Below are 25161 nucleotides of genomic sequence, written 5' to 3'. Positions count from 1 at the left end.
ATCATATTATATAAGAATTCTATACTTGTACAAATTGTATTACCAAGCCTCGTACCAGGTGATGAAAGATATTACTGTAAATCAACTTCCTTGAAAATATTAAAGACTTTTATCATCGAATTTCTATTTCGTAGAGACGCTATGTGAATCAATTTAAAAATATAATGCAGCAGCAGTGTAAAGAATCTTTTAAATAACAAACAAAATTACCATGTATTGGGAAGCAACCAATATTATAGTAATTTCTTAAGAAATATTTACTCAAAGTATTAAAATCTTATTATTCCTGCATAGGTGTTCAATCAATGTACAGGAAAAGAGAGCGTATGATTTTTCACTACGATAAGAAGAATCCAATAACACTAATCATGAAAGATTTAGGAAGACACCGGTAAAATTGTTCCGTTCTCACACGGGAAGGAAACCATGTACAATAATATTCTATAAAAAGAACTAAAGAAGGAATCAATCCTGATTATTACAAATATAAAGACAAAAAAAATCCAGTTATATAAAGAATTTTATTCTTAAACAAATTTTATTGCCAAACCTCGTACCAGGTAATAAAAGATATTACTGTAAATCAACTTCCTAGAAAATATTAAAGACTTGTATCATCGAATTTCTATTTCGTAGAGACGCTATGTGAATCAATTTGAAAATATAATGCAGCAGCAGTGTAAAGAATCTTTTAAATAACAAACAAAATTATAATGTATTGGGAAGGATCCAATATTATAATAATTTCCTAAAAAATATTTACTCAAAGTATTAATGATCTTATTCTTTGTTCATAGGTGTTTAAACAATGTACTGGAAAAGAGTGCGTATAATTTTTCACTACGATAAGAAGAATCCAATAACACTGTAATCATGAAAGATTTAAGAAGACGCCGGTAAAATTGTTCCGTTTTCACACTGGAAGGAAACCATGTACAATAATATTCTATCAAAAGAATTGAAGAAAGAATGCATCCTGATTATTACGAATTTAAAAGACAAATAGAAATCATATTATATTAAGAATTCTATTCTTGTACAAATTGTATTACTAAGCCTCGTACCAGGTGATGAAAGATATTACTGTAAATCAACTTCCTAGAAAATATTAAAGACTTGTATCATCGAATTTCTATTTCGTAGAGACGCTATGTGAATCAATTTGAAAATATAATGCAGCAGCAGTGTAAAGAATCTTTTAAATAACAAAAAAAATTACCATGTATTGGGAAAGAACCAATATTATAATAATTTCTTAAATAATATTTACTCAAAGTATTAAAGATCTTATTCTTTTTGCATAGGTGTTCAATCAATGTACTGGAAAAGAGAGGGTATGACTTTTCACTACGATAAGAAGAATCCAATAACACTGTTATTATGAAAGATTTAGAAAAACACCGGTGAACTTGTTCTGTTCTCACACTGGAAGGGAACCATGTATAATAATATTCTATAAAAAGAACTAAAGAAGGAATCCATCCTGATTATTACAAATATAAAGACAAATAAGAATCAAGTTACATTAAGAATTCTATTCGTGTACAAATTGTATTACCAAGCCTCGTACCAGGTAATGAAAGATATTACTGTAAATCAACTTCCTAGAAAATATTAAAGACTTGTATAAACGAATTTTTTTTTCGTATAGATGCCATGTGAATCATTTTGCAAATAAAATGCAGCAGCAGTGTAAAGGATCTTTTAAAAGGCAAACAAAATTACCATGTATTGGGAAGAAACCAATATTATAATAATTTCTTAAATAATATTTACTCATAGTATTAAAGATCTTATTCTTTCTGCATAGGTGTTCAATCAATGTACTGGAAAAAAGAGCGTATGAATTTTCACTACGATAAGAAGAATCCAAAAACACTGTTATCATGAAAGATTTAGAAAAACACCGGTGAAAATATTCCGTTCTCACACTGGAAGGAAACCATGTACAATAATATTCTATCGAAAGAATTGAAGAAAGAATGCTTCCTGATTATTACGAATTTAAAAGACCAATAGGAATCATATCATATTCAGAATTATTTTCTTGTACTAATTGTATTGCCAAACCTAGTACCAGGTAATAAAAGATATTACTGTAAATCAACTTCCTAGAAAATATTAAAGACTTGTATCATCGAATTTCTATTTCGTAGAGACGCTATGTGAATCAATTTGAAAATATAATGCAGCAGCAGTGTAAAGAATCTTTTAAATAACAAACAAAATTACCATGTATTGGGAAGAAACCAATATTATAGTAATTTCTTAAGAAATATTTACTCAAAGTATTAAAAATCTTATTATTCCTGCATAGGTGTTCAATCAATGTACTGGAAAAGACAGGGTATGATTTTTCACTACGATAAGAAGAATCCAATAACACTAATCATGAAAGATTTAGGAAGACACCGGTAAAATTGTTCCGTTCTCACACTGGAAGGAAACCATGTACAATAATATTCTATAAAAAGAACTAAAGAAGGAATCAATCCTGATTATTACAAATATAAAGACAAATAAAAATCCAGTTATATAAAGAATTCTATTCTTAAACAAATTTTATTGCTAAGCCTCGTACCAGGTAATGAATGATAATACTGTAAATCAACTTCCTAGAAAATATTAAAGACTTGTATAATCGAATTTCATTTTCGTAGAGACGTAATGTGAATTAATTTGAAAATATAATGCAGCAGCAGTGTAAAGGATCTTTTAAATAACAAACAAAATTATCATGTATTCGGAAGAAATCAATATTATAATAATTTCTTAAATAATATTTACTCAAAGTATTAAAGATCTTATTCTTTCTGCATAGGTGTTCAATCAATGTACTGGAAAAGAGAGCGTATGATTTTTCATTACGATAAGATATATCCAATAACACTGTAATCATGAAAGATTTTAGAAGACACAGGTGAAATTGTTCCGTTCTCACACTGGTAGGAAACCATATGCAATAATATTCTATCGAAAGAATTTAAGAAAGAATGCATCTTGATTATTACGAATTTGAAAGACAAATAGGAATCATATTATATTCAGAATTCTTTTTTTGTACACATTGTATTGCCAAACCTCGTACCAGGTAATGAGAGATATTACTGTAAATCAACTTCCTAGAAAATATTAAAGACTTGTATCATCGAATTTCTTTTTCGTAGAGATGCCATGTGAATCATTTTGCAAATAGAATGCAGCGGCAGTGTAAAGGATCTTTTAAAAGGAAAACGTAATTATCTTGTATTGGGATTAAACAAATATTATAATAATTTCCTAAAAAATATTTATTCAAAGTATTAAAAATCTTATTATTTCTGCAAAGGTGTTCAATCAATGTACTGGAAAAGAGAGAGTATGATTTTTCTCTACGATAAGAAGAATCCAATAACACTGTAATCGTGAAAGATTTAGGAAGACACAGGTGAAATTGTCCCGTTCTCACACTGGAAGGAAACCATGTACAATAATATTCTATAAAAAGAACTAAAAAAGGAATCCATTCCGGTTATTACAAATAATATAAAGACAAATAAGAATCAAATTATATTGATTATTCTATTCTTGTACAAATTGTATTACCAAGCCTCGTACCAGGTAATGAAAGATATTACTGTAAATCAACTTCCTAGAAAACATTTGAGACTTGTATTAACGGATTTCTTTTTCGTAGAGATGCCATGTGAATCATTTTGCAAATGGAATGCAGCAGCAGTGTAAAGGATTTTTTAAAAGGCGATAATAATTATATATATAACCAATTAGTTTATATATAAATAAATAGCTAATCAGCTCTTAATAGACGGCTATAAGAGTTCTGATTGGTTGATACTGGGTTGATTATCAACTAATCCAGCGCTCTCGTTTTGGGACGTCCTACTCTCTTCGAAGAGCTCTTGTATCGTTCTGGGATCCTATTACCAAAAGTTCATTTTTGTAAAGTCACGAGAAACGATTTAAAATACCGGAACATATGGATTCCTATTGAAAATCAGAAAAACGTCCAAATTTTGCTTCGAGGGCGGCATTTAAATGCCTTTTACAGTATATATTGTAACGCTCCCGCCCAAACACAGATTACGTAAAATAACAAAGAACTTTATTCAGCAGCGCGGACTCTAATAACCGTTAAGGCCCTTTTTACAGTTTCCCGTAATACAAACACGTCCGTGCTTTCCGAGCTCCTGTCAAGATCTCCCGATCAACAATTCGTTGCCTGGAAACGGTCTTAACGTCCTTTTTCCAGGGACGGCTCAAAACAGGGTCGTAACAATGTAGATATATTATATATATCGATAAGTAAACTCATTAATATTTTTCTAAGCTATTTACTATTGTTTAATAATGTTAATATTCTCCTGTAATAAAATATTTTTATAGGACGTTTGTTTAAACAATTGCACAAAAATTAAAAGACTGCTATAATATGATCATAATTTTTAATTGTTTCGAATATTATATGCGCATACATATGTTATGAACATTTAAGCGACAATAGACACTTTTATCGATTATTAACGATTATTTTAATATTCTAATACACTCTTTTTTTTATTTCAGCTCATTGAAACACATGTGTACTGGTTTAAAAATTACTTATTTATTAGTATACTTTAAATATTAAATTATTTCTATGTGATATTCTTTTCGATGAAAATTTCCCCCCTCGGAAGGTCACCACTGCAAGGAAACGTTTAAAAAAATGTACTCTAGTTTAAACTATTACATAAATAATAAAAGAATAATACAATTAGAACGTTATAATCTTAAATTTTATTGATTAAGTAGATTATTTTCTTTTATACACATGCGCAACGTTCGGAAAGTCATATAAACAACATTTAATAAAAGAATTTTCATAAAAGAGAATGTGCCAGTCTCAAGGTGAATTTCGAGGAAGACGGTTGACAGAACATTTATTCCGAATTTTCTAACAACAATAGACATTTCTATCGATTAATTAACAATTATTTTAATATTTTAATGCACTCTCTTTATATTTCAGGTTTTTTAAATACATATCTACTAGTTTAAACATTACATACATATTAACGTACTTTCAATAGAAATAATTTTAATATATTTTTATTTTGTGTGTCTTTAGATGATTTTTTTAAACTTAATTTCGTTACTGAGCCAATACATAAACGTAAAATTTACCGATTACTTATATTGTTTTTTAATCAATTTTTGGGTCTTCGGAAGCGGTTACCACCTCGTGGTTAGACCCGGGGCAATGGTATTTTACTTTTAGTATAATGTTTAACATATTTTATATGTTATACATTCCATTGCAAGTAAAATCTAGCCAAAGACCGCTTACCATAAACATTATAATTGTAATTAGTTTCTTTTGAATCCCTTATTAATATCATATCCTTATTCTTTTCGCCTTGGTTCCTTTTATCCATTTAATATACAGAAACTAATTACTTTATAATGTTTTCTAATAACTTATATATATTCACAGATGTCAGCTCATAATCTAAGATTGTTGAACTTTTATTTTCATTTTATTTTTTTTTCAACAGATGATCGATTACGACGCACCTGCAAGGCACCTTTTTAAATCATTTTTATATTTTTACAAATTGAATTGGAAACAATGGATAATTGTAAGTTTTTATTTAAATGTTATAGGTAGTTTAAAAATGGAAGATTTTTAAACCCACGCTGGTATAAATTATTTTTTTCTTTTTTCTACGTGTGAGGAATCCTTTACTAATGTTTTTGTCAAGTACTTTCATTTTATTATATATATGTACATTTTGGAATTTGCAAGTAAAAGTTTAAATCTACAACAATATATTTTTACAAAAATGTTTATTTTTCAGTATTTTCTTTGATTGTTATAATAAATTCCATTTTGCACTTACGATGATGATCATATTTCGAAGAATCCTACTACAAAATACATATATATGTATTACACTCGTTTTATTATTGTAAATTAGTATAATTAATGTGATTAAATTAATATAAAATAAATTTAAATTTATAAATTGCATTTTCGTAAGGGTAATACCGCATTGTTGTACCTTTGAAACCAAAGATAGGGTTGGCTTATTCATGCACGAAAAAAATACTTTTCTGGACCCATTTCCATCTGAATATGTTTTAATTATTTTAATTATTTTAATCGAAGAACAAATATGCATGTAAAGTTTAATAGAAACTTTCTGGAAAACATTATATTTATATACATATACACACATTCAAAAACAAATATACGTATGTATATACTTGTGATAACAAACAAAAATAGGAAAAGGGATACAAACAGATAGTACAAATTTGTCTTGTAATTATTTTTTCGTTACTATTTTGAGATTTATATATAAAATTATATATATATATATATATATATATGTCTAAAAAAAAAAGATAAATTATTGTACATACTATGTAATGTCACACGAATTATTATAAATATCAGATCATTTATACTTAAACTCCTTGACGATGAACTCGTTGTATAGATGACATTTATAGAATAATCGCTAAAAAAAAATAATTTTTCTTTCGTCCGTTTATTCGCATTATAAATGTATGGTAAGTAATTTAATTCCACTTGTTTCTTTTGTTGTTTAATTCAATAACGCCTTACATTTAAGGTACCATCATGGTGAGCAAGAGAATAGGTTAAAGCACGAATTTGTAAAAAAAGGGCAAAAAAAAGAAATAATAAAATAATAAAATAAACGTATATATCACGTGAAAAAAAATCACTCTCTTCTTTTATGTTCACAGAGCACCAGAGTCTTTTGTTTAAGATTTCATTTAAATTCAATATTAAATCGAATCTGAAGAAAAATCTATTTAATTGACAATCAAAGACAGAAATAATCAGAATAGTCATTTTTTTCCATGTGATTTAGATACAATTATTGGTTAACAATGGATGTTATTTTACTTGCATACTTATACGTGCGTGATTTGCCCTATCTCGAATGTATCTTACGTATCTATGTATATCAAAATAACTAGACGACGATAGAGAGTCTCGCGAATAATAATAATAATGTGTGTGTGTGTGTGTGTTGTATGACGATCGAAAATGATCTTACCTTGCCGGAATAAAAATGCAATATTTAAACGATAATGTTCTATCGTCTTAAATGTTATTATTCGGGAGAGAATTAGATTTTCAGTCAGTTCATAGAAAATTCTCGTTGAGAATAATCGAAAGAATATCGTGATTTTTAAATAATTGTTTCGAACCAATAATAAACGTTCTTTATAAACGTATATACATATCATATAAATACAAACGTATATGAGTAAAGTAAATAGGTCTTTGGAGGGAAAAAACGACGAAAGTGAAAGCTAACTTCCCATAATGGAATAACGGGCACGCTTTTTTTTAAATAATAATTTATAGAAAAAAAAAAAAAGAAATAAAAAGTAGGGCACGAAGATCGTATCGATAAGACATTATCTTGAGAAAAAAAAAAAACAAAGATAAAGATAAACAGATAGAGAGAGAGAGAGAGAGATGAGGAAAAAGAAAAATGATAAAAATATCATCTCGTTCCTAACTAACAAATAATTATAGAAAATGTTTAATCTCTCTATGCGAGAGCAACTTCGGAAGATATCAAAATGCCTTGTAAACTCTTCCTTCGTACTACTTTTTGTTTTTGCGTTAGAAAAAGGAAACGGAGCGTATCGTAGCTCGAAAGGGGCATCATCTTCCAAGAGGATTATACATCGCGATACCGGAAGTTTTGCCACGCGAACGACCTTAGAAAACGTTCGTACGAACTCGATTATTCGAGTTTACTCGTCGAAAATGAGGCATAGGACGGCACTTATGTTAGTTAATTATACTTGGTTTTTTTTTCTCTCTTTTCTTTTCTTTGCTTTGCTTTGCTTTGCTTTGCTTTGCTTTGCTTTGCTTTGCTTTCGTATATAGATTTTATTTTTCTTTATTTTTCTTCCTTTCTTTCTGTTAAACCTTAGTCCTCTTTCGATTCTTCTTTATTTCTTTTTATCTGCCATTTTGATGAGCAAGAGAGAAAGAAATTCATTGATTTGATTTGATTTGATTTGATTTGATTGATCGATTAAATATGACGAATGTATGCCTCTAGTTGTTGGCACACGTTAAAATCAACATAATCCAAAAAATTCATTCCACTACAATCACGATCTTTTCATAGAGTTTTGATATTTTCAATAATTGTACGGTCCGTACTGAGACCCATGATAATATGGCCCTGGATACGCCGCTGGTGCTGGATAACCTGCATACGCGTACTGTTGTTTTTGAGGATACACTGAAATTACAGACAAAAATACATTTGTTAGACCTTTTTTTTTTGATAAGTATTACGAAAAAGAATGTATTATAATATATCGTGTTCGATCACTTTGTGCTTTTCTTTATTACGTTTATATTCATTTATTTCATTTTACGATTCATGTTGTATTTGCCCGGTAAATTTAAATCTCGTTATCTTTGATGAAATTCAAAATATACTTTTTTAATTTATATTTTGTTTTTTTTTCCGTTCAACGTAACGAAGCTAAAACGCGTTTGTCTGTGTGTGTCTCTCAACATTCGTAAATATTTTTCGTGTAAAAGGTAACAACGTCCAGTACGTTCGTCGTGGGTCATCGAATTAGGCAAGTGTGTCGCTTTCGAACGTCATTTGAATCTGCGTATATTATATTACAAGTCTTTTTTTTTTATCAGACGTTTCATTTTTTACTAACAAGTTACAGACAATTTTTCATTGTACAAATCTAACACAAGAGAGAGAGAGAGAGAAATATTTTTTGTTTATATTGAAAATAAGTTAATTCGTCAAATTGTCGTCGTGCAAAAATCTATTAATCCGATCGATCGTAAACGTTTCGTTTTAGAAAGGTCTATTTACCTTTTTTTCTCTCTTTCGAAGATCAGACCGTAACAAAATCACTCTGATCGGTCATGGAAACAGAGCGTAAAATGAAAAAGTAAAAGTTTCGCGGACACGAATATCGAACGTCGTGTTTTCCCCGAATGATATTGATACATGACCGACATAATTACTTTTATACAGTCGTTTTAGATTCCATGCAATTCTCAAAGGGGATTTACGATCGAATCAGATTTTCACCGAGTTAACCGAACATTCAATTTTTAATCCCCATGAGAAACTATTATAATTTTATTTTATTATTAACGATTCAGAAAAAATGATCGAAGAATTTATATACAATTCGTTATGTTTTGTTAAAGGAGTTAAACGAAATGAATGGTGTTGACATTTTTTATATGATTATACTACACTGCCGACATTTTTCTTCTATTTTATTTCTTTCTTTTTTTTTTTTCTTAGAAATATTATAACCCATCCCCCATTAACGTTAATTCGATGCGTTATCCTAATTTATCGATGATTTTATGAACGATGTGTTACCGCTAATGATTCTCTATATTATTTTATTATTACTATTATTATTAATATTACTATGATTATTATTATTATTATTATTATTATTATTATTATTATTATTATTATTATTATTATTATTATTATTATTATTATTTGATTGTAAATGAATTATGTCCTAATTTTGTTCAATCGCAACGATTCGCGTTAGTTTTTAATGGGTGGTCAGTCATTTCGGCACGTGAGACACGAATTTAATCTTTGTTCGATGGATAAATGATTATACAGTTAGTGGAACATACTGTGCACAATGATGCATGTTTATATTCATTCATGTTAAGCAACGCTTGGAGAGAGAGAGAGAGAGAGAGAACAATGACGTCTCAAAAACCTAATGCTAATAATTGAATAATAATGCAAATAATTCGTTAACATTAAAAAAGACATATTACTGTTAATTGCTACTTACAATAAGAATAATATTATTGATATTAATCGTTATAGGATATGCTAAAATCTATCAAATATATTATATATAAGTAATACGCGTGTAGGTCTTAAAATTTTGTAATTAATAAAATGTAATTGTTCAACGAACATTACTTTTGTCATATTGATTTGTGCGTTCGAATTTGATTGAATGAAAAAAACAAACATCCGTTGGGTACAGTATGTTCTTTGCAAAAGCAAAAAGGGTTTTGTGTTAAATATGTACCAGGCATGAGATACTGCATGTTCATTGCCTCCTCGCGCATTCTCTCGCCCCTCAAGCAAATTGCCGCAGCGCTAAACAAGATCGCGCTGATTAACGACCAACCGACGCCGACCCAAGCGACCACGTACGACCAGTCGTACGAGATTAGTGAGTTGTCCTTGAGGACCTAGAACCGCGTTCCAAAAAAAAAAAAACAAGACGGGAAAAGTTAGTCAGGTCCGTTCACAGGACATCGTTTCACCTGGCATGATGTATTGAACATTCTGGGTCTGCTCGCGAACACGTTCCTTTCTTAGGCAGGATGCCGCTATCAGAAATAGTGTCATCGTGCCTAAACACATAGCCACTCCTAGCCAGGCCATGTAAAACGACCAGTCGTACCACTGTGCTGTGTTATCCTTTAGAACCTACGACCAAATATATTCTTAAATTTCTAATCATTTATTCCTCGTCGCGTTGAAAATATCCTGGTCACCACCAGGTGTCTCTTCTTCTTCGTCTTCTTTTTTCATTGATCAACAATACACTGTGGGGGAAAGATATTAATATTATAAATTATTAATTGTTTCTCTCCAGGGCAGAAGCTTCCTTTCGAACATTGATTTTAATCTATAAAATTATATTTGAAAACATTTCGATAAGAAAATTGTTAGAAAAGTTGTTAACAAAGAGGTTGATATTATCACTGAAAAATCTGAATCTTCAAAGGTTATCCTTCTTGAGGAACTTGTTGAAATAGAACCAGCCATTGAATATTCTCATCGGTATAATAAAAATAGTTAAAAAATAAAGAATAAGGAAGAAAAATACGTAACGAGGTAATTACTTACATTGCTCCATTGTTGGTAGTACTCTTCGCCAACGATCTTTTCCTTCTCATAATATTCTACGCCATGCCAAAGTCCCATGCCACCAGCGCTTAGTAAACCTAAACGAACAAGTCACAACTATTTCATATTTCTCTTCCTCATTAAATTTACGTGAGAATGACATAATTACAATGCAAAAGTAAGGATACTAACAAGCGAATAGCATCAAAATGGCGGTAGCTGTGATGTTTCCTGGTGATCTTCGCCAACAACCAACGACTCCCGTCCAAAAGGCAGAAAATATTGCTAGGAAACCTACCATGAAGAGTGCTATCACGGATCTTCCCATGTCTATCGAGAAAATAAAAATAAATAGATGTTGGTATACGTAAAACATAATTATAGACATTCAGTCATCGATCGAATCATTGAACGCGTATTATACATTAATTGCGCCATACGTACGTAATCGAGCCATTGCGTCGTCGGAGAAGTCCCTCGTTTGGTTTTCTTCATCGGGGATGAAGTAATCAATGTTCATGCAATGCGTTTCCACCGGACTCAAATACGTCTCCACTGCAAACAAATAAAATACATTCGTACACACATATATATTATATAAAGGAGACAATAAGTCATACAAATATTTTATATATCGTACAGTATGCTTACTTCATGAATTAATGATCATACGAAATTGATCGAGTTTTATTTTTGTTGTTTTTCTTTTCGTAATAGTACAACAACCTATCGAAATATTGCAACTTTGACACTTTCCATATTGATCAATAATCATTCCGCAATGGTATAATTCAATTCAAGAGATTTTACAAAGCTACAATTTTTCAATCGGATCGTTACGGGAGGAAAATTGTTCATAGAAAGTTTAGCTAGCTAGCTAAAAGTAGTTTACGTTTATAACTCGAGACATAGTAATTCCAATGATGATTTCAAGGAAAGTGTGTCGAGAACGTTCGCGCGCGAAATATCTCGATATATTATCATAGATTGGTTGGTACCTGCGAGAAGGTAAGAAAGAATGGGAAAATCGTCGCATGAAACAACGCGTCACGTGACGAAATCAAAAGAGAAGGCGGTTATTTCGAACGGGATGGAGAAACGAAAGCGTCTTGTTGTATCGTCGAGAAGGAAAGGAGAACCTAAATAATGTAAACGTTTTTATCGGACGTGTCTGCTGATTTACAATAGAATTGCAAACGTCTTTATGAAAAATGTGAGAAAAACTAGAGAAATAGAAAGATATCGTCGTTAAAATTTCAAAAGAAATTGTGAAATTCGTCGATAGTTGGTTCGTTTCTTCGTTCGTTTCTTCGTTCGTTTCTTCGTTCATTCATTATGATGGCGGAAGAAGAAATTAGTTCTCATCGTAAAAGTGAAGAGAACAATCGAAATGATTGATACAACACAGCGTGATACCGTTCTTTGACCGACAGACGGCCTTATCGGTTCTCCCATACCGCTTGTTTCCGGCGTATCGTTTCCGGTCGTCGTCGTCGTCCATTTGATTTATTCGTCGAACGTGTCGTCGTTCGACCCTTATTTTTCAAAAAAGGAAACAAGATGTTATTAACGGTATCTCCTTGATAATGCTAGCGAAATCTTGAACTTTAGAAAAAAAAAAGGAAAGAAAAATAAAAGATTACTCGTAGACCAGTAAAGTAAGTACAGTTCAACAGTTATGGTTAGATATTAAAATTTCTGTATTGGATCGTTGCTCTCGTTATTAAATGATTCATTCATTATTATAGGATATACTAAAATAAATGAATTAATAATGTAATGAACGATAAAACTTTATAAATAGGTCGTATCAATATCGTTACTCGTGGATCTTTTATATCACGTTACTTACGTTTTATTTTTTTTAACATTTCCTATTGGAGGAGAATCGAGATTTAAACAAAAAATATAGGACAATAGTATATATATATATATATTTTCTTTTTTTTATTTTCGCCGTTACGGCACGGCGAATAATCCAATCGTAAATTACGTACGTATTAGTTGCACAACCGTTAATCTACTTTTCTATTAAACGGTAGAAAATATTAATCGGAAATTATTGAAAATTAAATGATTTCATATTAAAACAAGTTAACCAGTAGGTATATAGAAACGATTCCACACAAACGTATGCATATATATGCACGCGAGACAAGATTACGCTACGACGACCAACGCGCTATTATATTCGTGAAAATGTGAGGTCAACTTTCACATTATTCCTGACTCTGGAATTCCTCGGCACGAGGAAAACCTTCGAGAGCCAATACGACGATTCTTCGTGCTTACCTTAGTCAACTTCTTATCGTGATTTGAAATTCTTTACGTTCTACATGAGCATTTAATGTGTGTGAGATAAAAATAATTGCCAACTATAAATAAAATTAAATAACAAAAAGTTGCTATACTAACGTGAAAAAAAATAGTTTGCCATTTTTTCAAACGTTTCAGTAACCTGAAAACGTGTACTACGATCCAAGTATTTAATTTTTAATAGGAAAACCCGGTTTTTCGTTTTTTCCTATCATTTATTTGTAATTCGTTAATTTTTTTTCGTTGCACATATATTAATTTGTTATCAATGAGAGAAACATGCGATACCGTTCGTTGTGATGGGGAAGGGGAAACATTTGAAATTCAAGGCGACGTTCTAAACGTTATTCGCGACCTTCTTCGAATCTAGTTTCGTCCAAAGGAGGCGCCATGCCAAGATCGTTGACTCCCCATGGCTAACTGTATAAGCCATAGAACGAATGAGCACCTCTTCTTACAACCGCAAATGGAATTGTCGTGTGACTCTCACGTCAGCCGCGTCCTTACGATTAACGAAATAGATTGGAAGTAGAAAAAAAAAGAAAAGAATTAAGGTTACTTTCTTAGAAGAAACCGATCGTCGCGTAGTTCGAATCACACCGTGACGGAATGTTTTCCTCATTGAAATTCATCGAAAAGGAAATAAATAAATACGGATTGTAAGGTAAAACAATTTTCTTAACTTTCGTGCTAATTTATATATCGACAAAAAAAAATAAAATCAATTTAAGAAGAAAATTAATTGAATTATTTTTCCTTAATTTATTACATTGCGATGCAAATTATTTTACATACGAATAATTAAAATTTTGTATTATGACAAGGGAATAAAATTGTTTGGATTTTATTACTTTATAATCCAGAGATAAATCCGATCAAATAGAAAGTGAAAAGTGAAGTACTGCCTCACTGCGTGCATCAAAATTATATATATGTATATACATGCGTATATTTATCTGCTGTGTCGGTAATTGAAACAAATGTTTTTCTTTTTTCATAAATAACCATCAATAATAATCATAGCTACTTTCGTTAAGCGTACGTATAATGATGATAATTATGAGAACATATTCTCGCGTAAATGTGAATAAATAAAATAAGAAGACAATCTTAATGACTTTTCTTTCGAAATCAAAATTAGAAATTTCTTCGTTTTTATTCAATGTAATACTATTTAATTAATAATAGGTACTAATGTACTATAGAACAGTGGAATTCTATGAATTATAAAAAATAATAAAAGCGGACGACTAATCCCGTTCTTTTTAACTAGCGAGATAACGACTTACTGCCGATTTAATCGGCTTTATAAAGTTAGCAGGACACAAAGAGACAACAACAACAACACAGAAACAACCTGACTCGTTTCAACATATTTGAAAACGCGACTGAAAAGCGTGAAAGCAGTCAATTCGCAGAACGGACAAAGTGGTTTCGTATACGTCGTGAAAGATGCTTCGAAAGTGGTATTTAACTAGAGATTAGGATTTTCCTGTTAACAGTATAGTTAATTATGCTAACGAAAAATCATCGGGACTGATTCGATACGTGCGTGTCATCGAAAAAAAAAAAAAAAAAATTCTATACGCGTACGATGTAAAATTTGTAAAAATGTGTGATTATTGTGTGTGTGAATATGAAATTACTAATGTTTTATTTAATAATAATTCATGGTTTATGCATCTAATGTGTGTATTTATTAACATATAAAATATTACAAATTTTCTTCGACGTTACTTGTTAATCATCCTAATCTGTGTGTATATTACCGTTACTATTATTTTATTTCTAACATAGGTTACCACGTATGAATTCTACATGAGTTATACACGTTTATACATCAATGTGATGGTAAGTCTCTGTAACTCGACTGTAGCAACAGCAACAGCAGCAACAGCAACAGCAGCAACAGCCAGCGATAGCGCCTTGCATTCTAGGTCACGTACTTTTCGAGACTCGAGAGAATATGCTACTATACGCACGAGCTACGGTGTCATTGCTTCGTTCGTTTATTCGTGTTTTCGAAATATCGGCGCCGAACGACGCCATTTTGCCGAACAGAATTTCGATTTTTAATTAATTTATTAAAATTCCTTATTCCCTTTTTTTTTTCTTTTTCATAAGTCACCGATTATTACTGTACGTATATCTAAATTATTAATCACACGATAATACTTTTAATTAAAAATCACGTTGATTAAAAATTAGCAGAGATTGTTAATGTATCGTAATATAATATATTAATCGTGTCATTTTGTAAAATATTTAACCAAGTATAATATTTTCATGTACCGTTTTAAAAAAATAATATTTCCAAAGAGGAATTTCGTTGAATTTGCAATGATAATGATGATTGGTTATCATTCTTGGAGGAATGTTTCGTGAACATCATACGCGATCTCACCATTATATTCCTTTCCCTGTGAAACGATCGTTTCTGATTTACCAACCATTTTACAACACAACCAATATTCTCTTGTAGCCATTTGAGCGTATCGGGAAATAAATTTAATGGTTAAGAAGTTCGAAATGTGTACGGATCATTTGTGATGCTATTTGACGATTCGAAATTTTCCTAGATAAAAGAATTTTTGTTTTTATTCTTCTCGAATAAAGAAGATCCAAAGAAGAAAAGAAGAGAAAGAAACAATCGTGTAAGAAGATTTCTCGTAAATTTACCAACGCTTGCCTGTATGTATCTGTAATGAACGACAAAGCCAGCAAATTTACGATCTTCCGAGAAAATAATCCGTCGTACGTACGCATCAAGCAAACATTTTGCATAATTCCTGGTGTCATATTGTGAACCGGTGATTACGAATGCGAGCTCACGATTCTTGCATAAATGAAGACGACGTTCACCAGGAAGTCTGACCGATGCGATTTTCATAGTATAAAATATGATTAGACCTAGTCCTTATCGATATTTCCATGAAAGTAGTTACCTTTCTCTTCTATTCTCGACTATTAAACTTTTAATGGAATACACGTATCAACATTTCACGTTTCCTTGAAATACACGAAATACACAATAAATTGTTTCATTTAATAGCAACCTATCTAATGGTAAAAGCTAAATATTTAATTATTCTACCTTATGCGTCAAATATAACTGTATTGTTAAAAATAAATCAAAAGTAATATATTCGATTGTTCGAACAAAATATTTTGTGTGCCACATACTTTATTATTTATTTTAATCGAAATATCATACTCAGCAAATAATTTAAATATGCGTTGGCAAATTGCATGTTTGACATACTTGCTATATAAGATGAACAAAGAAAGAGAGAGCATAGAGTGCATTTCACTAGCAGTTTAATGCCTATATAGCGGATCGACCGAAAGGTGTAACCTTTTCCATATGGAACGCCATTGCAGCGTCCGATTGCAACGGTCCAAACACGAGAAAGATATTCTACGATGATTGGAGCCACCACCATCACAACCATCGAGTTCTGTTACAAAATCTTATCGTTACCGCGAAGATGCAATGTAGTTGATCGTGTAATTTACGCCGAAGAATTTGTGTTATAACGGGTATCGAAATTGCGGCCATGCGTTTTATTCGCGCGCGTGCACATAGCCGATAAAATATGTATGTATGTATGTATGTATGTATGTATATATATATATATATATTCTGATTTTTATTTTATTTTATCGCAAAATTTGAATTTGTTAATATAAGAGTTATACTTATAATCAGTAATATTGTTTTGTATTATGTAATTTTGTTTGCAGATTCAACAAAAAATACGAGTATCTTATTAATAGTTCATTTTTTGACACACATATTTTTTTATTTCTTTTAAACGTATATTCTATTTTATCTTGTATAATAAAATCTTGTCTTTTAATTTATCTCTATGTAAAATTAGAAATAATTATATTATACATTATCTTACCCGTAGGTGGCCTTTCTTTGGGATAACATATCCTGAAGAGACCCTGAGTTCTTGTATAATAATAATACTTTGCATTCATTTGATCTATCAGATGACTTTGTTCAGCGTGCTTGCCTGTATATTGCTGAAAAGAAAAAAATGAAAAATCAGTTATCAAAATTAATCTCTAGATAAGCATAAATAATATATATATATCATAGAATGATTTCAATAAAAAAATTGACGAAGATAATCGATGACACTGCATAACGTGCACTTAACAAATTTCTAAATCCATTAGATAAACAAAATATTCTCTTCAGTTACGCCTACAATCATCGTTGTGTTCAATGGTCAATCGAGTACAAGGCAATCTACGAGCATTGTACTATAGTAAAGGTCAGATTATTTCGATATTTTGAATGATAATGAATATAACAAAGACTATATATGACTGGAGAAAAGATTCCATGACAACCCACGATTTTTCCTGGATTACTGACTGGTAATAATCGTACGTGACGACACATGATGCGAGACCATCCGATGCAAGATCTTTTTAACCTTGAGAGAGTAACACCGATGCTATGTGCAACATTCCTTTCGTTTAATTCATCATCTCCATAAAGATTTCTTCAAGTTAATTGTTAATAAGTATTAACATGTAAAACATACTCTTGTGTGTATTACTGTATGAGCTCGTTCTTGGATATTCATACAAAATTTCTATCAAAATGGTCAACGTAATAATACTAATCTAACGTCTTCCCTGATACTATCGGACGTATTTATTTGAATCGAAAATTGAAGTATTTAGAATTTATTGAAAATAATCGAACCCAACTGGCAAATAACAAAAACAAAAAACCGAAGGATCCAAGGGAAGACCTGCGTTCACTTCATTCAGCTTTCACGTTGTCATTGTATTCGCCATTATTCCGACACAGAAGCCACGGCGTCGATCCCCGGCAATTTGATAGAAAGGAAAGCGTGATTCTACGAGAATGTCATCCGAGTAAGAGAAAGATAGAGAGAGAGAAAGAGAGGAAGAGAGAACGTACGGCTTCTCGTGAGAACGTAAGCTATGCTTTCTGTAAATAGCAATGGCCATAGAATAAATAGTTTGTACTTATACGAGATTGTAGAAATACGAAAATGTGCAATAAGACACTTCTGAAGATAAGTTAGAGACAAACTTGATACACTTGAAAAACATATGTTTCTATTTTATGTAATAAAGAGATCATACATACGTAAAATACGTGTACGATTAACGATCTAACAGAAAGGATATGAATATTCGATTTGAACGCGAAGTCGTCCTTGTCCTAATATCGGTTTACTTTTCTTACGTTTCGTGAACCATGAAAATGGTAATTATATTTTATAGATATTCATTTAAATCATTATTTTGTATGTTTTCTTTTATCGATCAGTATAAAATTGATAATATAAAAACACAACAACAATGTGTGTAAATATTTCAGACAACGCAAGGAATCACCTGTATTCCTGTGATCATCTTTATCGATTTCGCTCAATGCGATATTCTATGACGTTTTAACGATCGATTGGACGAGCTAAACCAAAAAATCCTAGTGTTAAAACTTAGCGATACCTTTCACCGCAAAACTCGTTTCTAAATAACGCATTTGGCTTCTGAAATACATACATATATACATGCATACGTATATATATATATATATATATATATATATATATATATATATATACATACATATCTAAGCGTCACGCTCGGTAACTTTCATTTGAATTTTTTTAAACAATGAATGCGAACCGATTCAATGCCGTTTCCTAGTCTATTCCGTAAGATTCTTAAATACGACACGCGTATCATTAAATAGATAATCGATCGAAGTTGCGTTTGAAATTACCCGCCAGGAAAGTATACGTGTCACGTGCTACGAGCTCGGCCATCTTGGATCGTTCGCGGGAACGTATGAAAAAGATTAAAAAAAAACAAATACTGTCGTTGTTAATTAAATATAAAAAAAGCATTAATAATTATCTAATATTTGAAAGAGAGAAAACAAACAAATGTTATTTGGTGTCAGTTAATCGATATTTGCTAAAAATGATATATAATTGACAATGTGGAGGAAATTGAAAGATACGCAGGACGATTTGTAAAACTTTACAAGATGTTCGAATATGAGTTGGCTTTGTGCGTTGTTGCGTTTCTATCGTAAAAGCGTCCATGGAATTGCTACCTCGCCTTACTCGCAAGTATGCACACTGGCAGTGCCGTGTACACGCATATGTCGTAATCACCTATTCGTTAGAATGAGACGGATAACAGGTAACATAACTGTACGATGCGGAGCTCAAATGCGACCCTCCGATTGTCGAGAAAATTAACGTCGACGTTTCTTACATCTGAAAGATTCTCTCTCAAATTTAAAAAGGGACAACACGAGGAAATACACACACACAAAATAAGACATGTTTAATTATATTTGCTTTAATAATAATATGTTTTAGAGACATGACGTGTAAATGATGATATTTATACAAAGTAACACGTCCCAATCGATTTGTTTTTTAAAATTAGTCATCGGAGAACATTTGATCTTCGTATAGATAAGATTAAGATGCTCGTGTCTATGAATATTTTTTAATGCCGAGATACTATATGGTATGATTATAAAATATTCCAAAAATTCGCTTTGGACGATCTAAATTATAACTGGAGATTTATATTTACAAGTGAGAAACAAGATATTGCAATTCTATTAACAAACTAATATTAATTTGTTGTTTTGTTATTCTTCTCTCGGTAAAACGACTTGTAGAACACCCTGTATATATGGAATAGTTTTTGTCCACGGAAATAGAAAATACAATGTAAACTAATAATAACAATCGTAATATAACGTAACGATTTGAAACGATCATTGTTCGTATTATTTCTTTCACATTGTGAAATGGATCCGCGAAACGGATACGATAAGGAAAAGATCTAGAGTTTCGTAGGTAATTTTCTGTAAATGGATTAGTTTCGACGAACCAACACAGTAGACGGTTGCATTGCATCGAACGTTAAACGCAAAACTTGTTGAGTCAACGCGCTTGAGAATGGGTGCGGCTCGGAATGTCGATCGTTCTGAAGGTAACGAATGAAGAGGACGAGAGGAAAAGACAGGTGGCCCGAAAAAAAAAAGACAAATATTTTTGAAGAAGAATGAAGACTCCTTTGACCGAGTAAAGAAAAATACGATTCAAGTGGAACCTATGACTTACAACAATGAATCCGTCGTCTTATTTTCTCTCGCCAATGATCTAAAACGTTTCATACTAAACCTAATGACAGTTCATCTATTGTTAAATAACAAATTGTCTAATGTTCTTCGTATTTTTAACATTAAACGTATCAGGATTTTAATATACATATTTTTATCGCAATCGATTTGTTGACAATTATATTCTTACAGTAGTAACAACAAATTCGTAATTACATTGGTGAGTAAAAATGGCAAGATAGGGATAAAAAAAAAAGGAATAAAAAAAAAAGGATGAACGAACAGTGCCATGGTTGTTGCACATGGTTGTTGTAATTAGACATAGTTTATCTAGTTTTGAAGTCTCTTGCGTTAAAGGCTTTACACATTTGTGAGACTGCACACGACTGTCGTGAGAAATTCTTCCGTTCGCGAAGCTATAGGCCAACTCGAGGGTGAACTTGACCTTCGACCCGAACGTTCACCTGCGACAAGGACGACTACGGATGTCGAGAAGATCCATCTTCCGGCGTATTTTTCTTTTTAATTTAAAGATGCCAGGCGCGTTATTTTACGACGAGACACGTATCCAAAGAATTATTCCGATTATCAGCTTTTAATTTGTACGAAGGATCACAAGCAAGGTAGAGAAATTCAGTAGATTTTAAATATCTTAGGGGAGATGATGGTGATGATGGATGCGATCAAAAGGAATTATAATCAAGCGCAATTAACTTTCACGTTTTCGCCGCTTCACGGTAAATATCTTCGTTATGAGGACTCGTAGTTAATCGTCCACAATAATGCGGTTTCGATACGAATCAGCGTTAAACGAAGCATAAAGTTGAAAAAGGTAAAGGAAAAATCGAACGTTTCTCGATCTACGGGGGACGGGGGGACGGGGTAAAGAAAAGAGGAGAAAATAATAAAAAAGGTAATAATAAAAAAAAATCCCAAGAAGAAGAAGAAGAAAAAAAAAACATTATTTCCTCTAGGTATACGAAGCGTATAGACATCGCTCTGGAAAATAGAAAGTAAGTCGACGTGTACGTGGCATTTCACGAATTCCCGCTACTTTGTAAAATGCGGAAGATAGCCTATAAAATTGATAAAAGGAGAGAGAGTAGAATATTTTTTACGATTTATGTTACTTTTACGACTTTATATCACATACTACTTGTTTAGATAACTATAATTAAGAAAGAAAAAAAAAATAAGAACCTTTTTTTGAAAAGAAGAATCAACGAAAAGTACATTTGCATAATTAGAGAAATCTAGTTCGTAGAATATTTCGATACGTGTTAGTTGAATCATGGGAAAGTTCGACCAGGAAGAAAAGACAAAAATTAATATTCATTAGAAAGAAAATGACGAGAAACACGCGCAAAAAATAAAAGAACACTTAGACGTTTCAATTTTTAGAAAATATTTAACAAGATGTTCGTGGAACGTTTCTTTCGATAAAATACATTTAAAAAAATTTGTTCATGACTGCGCATACATTCTTTTTAAATTCCTTCAAAGTATCCCTGGAAAGCTATTCTTCCACCTGTGTCATTCGTTCTACATCAACATTGATAACCATTTTTCTCTCTTTATTACCTAACACATTCACCTGTTCAATCTCCATTATTCAGCATTAAACGAAAATAAAACGGAACACGTAAAATAAAAATATGTATACATCCTGCAACGATCTTTCTCTTTCTCTACCTCCTTCTATTGAAGATCAGAAGAAGAATCCTTCTGTATCTAATTCTTTCACTTCATTCACTTCGAAAAACGAAAGAACGCTATGCACCATGACATTCCAGAAAGCAACCTAGCCGACGGGGATCGTTCCGTTCGTAAAAGGGTATTGAATTTCTCTAAATCAAAGCCGATCTCCTACGAACCTGAATTTGGGCACGCTTGACCTCGGTGTAAAGCCAATTATCCGTAGAGAAGGCAATAGCTAGGAGGGCAGTGGCAATGATACCGGTTATGGTCGCGAGGGACAGCGTTACTGCAGAACAGGGCATCCTGATGTCTTCTTTATCTTCTTCCTTCTTTGGAATATATATATGTATATATAACTATCCAAAAATATGAATATTATTTTCCAAGAGAGCACTTCTTCACCCCCGTATACCGTTAGGATGCTACGGCGGTGAGGACGAATAAGACGAAGAATATAAAGATAAAGAAAACGGCCTTTGGTTCATCCGTGAATCCTATCTGTGATGTTGGCACGAGAGAAAAAGAGATAGAATGAGTTCACCAATCCGGTCCACGAACCAACCAACTGTGTTCCTCTTTCTCTTCCTCTCTTTCTTGCGCGCGCGGAGAAAAAAAAAGAGTTAAGGTAAGAAAATAATATTTTCCGAAGGGAAAATAAAACGGTACACCACTTCTAGATCGAAAAATCGCGCGCGCGTCGTTCGTGGTTCGTTGATCGAGATCGATTTGAAATTAGTTATGTGTTTTCGTTGCTGTTAATCGAACGCGAACCTTCGCGGTACGCACTACCACTGCTCTCTCCTACAACACGAGACTAACGGCCCGATCCTCACCTCGGAGAAAAGCTTGGACCCAAGGAGAGAGAGAGAGAGAGAGAGAGAGAAAGAGAGAGAAAGAGAGAGAGAGAGAGAGGGAGCCAAAGAATGAAGGAGAGAGAGAGAAGGAGAGTAATGGAATCCCCCCCACTTAAACGCGAACATAGCTTCAACAGGTAGATATGTTACCTATCTCTTTTCATTGCAACAGCGGTGCTCAACGCACTTTCAAGATAAACCAAACTAATTCGCGGGCATAAGACCCATTCGATAGAATTGAATCTTTATTCTTATTGGTGGCGTTACGACTAATAGAAAGAAAGTTGTTTACTACAAGTAAAACGCGGTAAATTCGATTACGTGACTCCCCTTTATTATTTGATGATATATTATTTATAAAATATTACTTATCTTTAAGGATTTGGAGAGAAATATTTATTCAATTTGATGGTATAGTTTAATTAAACTCTGCTTGGGTTCATATTAAAAATATTTCAATTATATTTTATTATGGATGGATCATACGGTGTACCCTGAAAAGGTGATCCTTCCGCATTCCACGCTTTCTTCATAATTTCCTCCAATTTCTGTGAACAGATATTTATATATTAACTTTGATATCGTACTGTATATAAACATTGTGTTTTTTTTTTTCTATAAATAAAATTACCAATTGATCCGACGTAGGTTTGCCAAGAAGTTTCTGCTGATGATTCCACATTAATTCTTCTACTTTCATTTGTTCCGTTAAACCCATTTCATCTAAATTTCTTGAACAATCTATTTTATTCAGCTCTATCTTAGGTTCTTCAGCAATTAGGGCATCCCACCATCGTTCGGATATTTTCTCAAGATGTATCTATAAACAGAAGATAAGCACACAATGCTTAGCTACTTAGACACTTAGATACTTCCTATCCATATTCCAACATATATAGTATCCTGTGGCTTTCAATTTGTTTCAACGCACACTGATATATCCAGATACTAAACTCCATACGGACTCATCTTTCTTTATTTTAAATATTAGTCCACCCTCAAAGATGGTAGTCCAATCAAGTTTATCGATAACTTTGTTGCATGTTTCATATCCCTGCCGTGCTTCAATTTTTATCCTTTGAGTTTCTATAGTAACTCGAAGATCCTTAGGTTTCAAAGTTATCTTCGGAAGCTTTATGAGTACATCTATATCAGTGATTGTCTGAGACCAAATATAAGTGTCTCTTATTGCTCCATTATAGCTGTCTGATGGTTGTAAAGGTCTTATGCTATTGTTTTTATTTTGTACTTTATCTTTGATATCTTTAGATGTTCCAACCTCTACTTCTTGAAAAACGTATGGTACCATTTCTTCTTGTACCACGGTCATTGCATTGTTTTGCAATGAACTGCATAATTTGTTGTTTTCATACGAATCTCCCAATGACATTGATATATGTTCAGTTCAAACTATTATAATTTCTAATAAATAATCAAAGGAAAATATTTTTTCTTTGACTTTAGTTGATATAAGATAATATGATAGATATTAATTTATTGTAAAATATTTATTATGTGTGTGTGTCCTGTAAAAGAAATAAGAACATGTTAAAAACAAGTGTTTAAAAAATCAAATATTTCATAATCATAACAAATAATATATTTATAAGAATAATATTATTGACATTTCATTTTAATATAAAGATTTACAGTACTATAAAGACTTACCAATTTAACAAGGAAAATACACAACTCATTTAAATAACAAATAACGTATTGTTTTTAAAACAAAACTTCAAAAATTCCCACATCGTGTTATACTCCTCGCTGTTTACAACTTTACATCGTCACATAGAAATAGAAAGTGAAGTTAGTAACTTATTGTGAAAGGTTAAAATAAATGGTAAAAATGTACATGGACAAATTTTTATTCCTTTTTTTTGTTTTTATGGATATAAATGAAATTATTATAACTATTAAAATATTTGAACATACTTGTATTTATAAAATTAAATCAGTATACTAGTAACCAAAATCAATCAATGTTTTTTAAGGAACCAATCGATGAAAAACGCTAACTAGTGGCATAAGGGTTGTACTATTTTGATTTTAAATATTTATGACGTCACGAAGCCAATTGTCTTTTATTTTCATTTTTTTATCTTATTTTTATTAATATATAATAATATTAAACGTTTATATAGATATATGTATATATATATACTTTTTTTTCATAATTCATATAAAAGTTAAAAATATATCAATTAAAGTAATAATT

General features: G+C 31.6%; 2 protein-coding genes and 1 long non-coding RNA gene across 7 annotated transcripts; all 3 read right to left on the bottom strand.

Annotated features, from left to right (window-relative positions):
* Positions 1-6574: 6574 nt before the first annotated feature.
* On the bottom strand, positions 6575-23259 carry LOC122517464. 5 transcript variants are annotated; one of them, XM_043635861.1, is made up of 7 exons: positions 22266-23259; positions 17153-17276; positions 11373-11483; positions 11121-11258; positions 10929-11026; positions 10340-10505; positions 6575-8282 (listed from the first exon to the last, which is right to left on the bottom strand). In XM_043635861.1, the coding sequence occupies exons 1-7, from the start codon at positions 22389-22391 to the stop codon at positions 8179-8181; spliced, it is 867 nt and encodes a 288-aa protein (XP_043491796.1). In that variant the 5' UTR covers positions 22392-23259; the 3' UTR covers positions 6575-8178. The 5 variants fall into 5 exon arrangements, with proteins under 5 accessions (XP_043491796.1, XP_043491795.1, XP_043491798.1 ...); XM_043635860.1 differs by lacking the exon at positions 10340-10505 and adding an exon at positions 10099-10264; XM_043635863.1 differs by lacking the exons at positions 10340-10505; positions 22266-23259 and adding exons at positions 10099-10264; positions 17807-18811.
* Positions 23260-23342: 83 nt separating this feature from the next.
* On the bottom strand, positions 23343-24428 carry LOC122517465 (nudC domain-containing protein 3). Its single transcript, XM_043635866.1, has 3 exons — positions 23875-24428; positions 23575-23763; positions 23343-23491 (listed from the first exon to the last, which is right to left on the bottom strand). Exons 1-3 carry the CDS (start codon positions 24331-24333, stop codon positions 23399-23401), a joined length of 741 nt encoding a protein of 246 aa, XP_043491801.1. The 5' UTR covers positions 24334-24428; the 3' UTR covers positions 23343-23398.
* Position 24429: 1 nt separating this feature from the next.
* On the bottom strand, positions 24430-25035 carry LOC122517466. Its single transcript, XR_006303863.1, has 3 exons — positions 24879-25035; positions 24612-24720; positions 24430-24469 (listed from the first exon to the last, which is right to left on the bottom strand). It is a non-coding gene; the product is annotated as an uncharacterized LOC122517466 (long non-coding RNA).
* Between the last annotated feature and the right edge of the window lie 126 nt (positions 25036-25161).

This window comes from Polistes fuscatus, unplaced genomic scaffold (genome assembly GCF_010416935.1).
Source record: "Polistes fuscatus isolate 324 unplaced genomic scaffold, CU_Pfus_HIC Scaffold20, whole genome shotgun sequence".
Taxonomy (NCBI): domain Eukaryota; kingdom Metazoa; phylum Arthropoda; class Insecta; order Hymenoptera; family Vespidae; genus Polistes; species Polistes fuscatus.
Note: the sequence above shows the minus strand (reverse complement) of the source record. Positions and strands in the feature narration are given on the sequence as shown.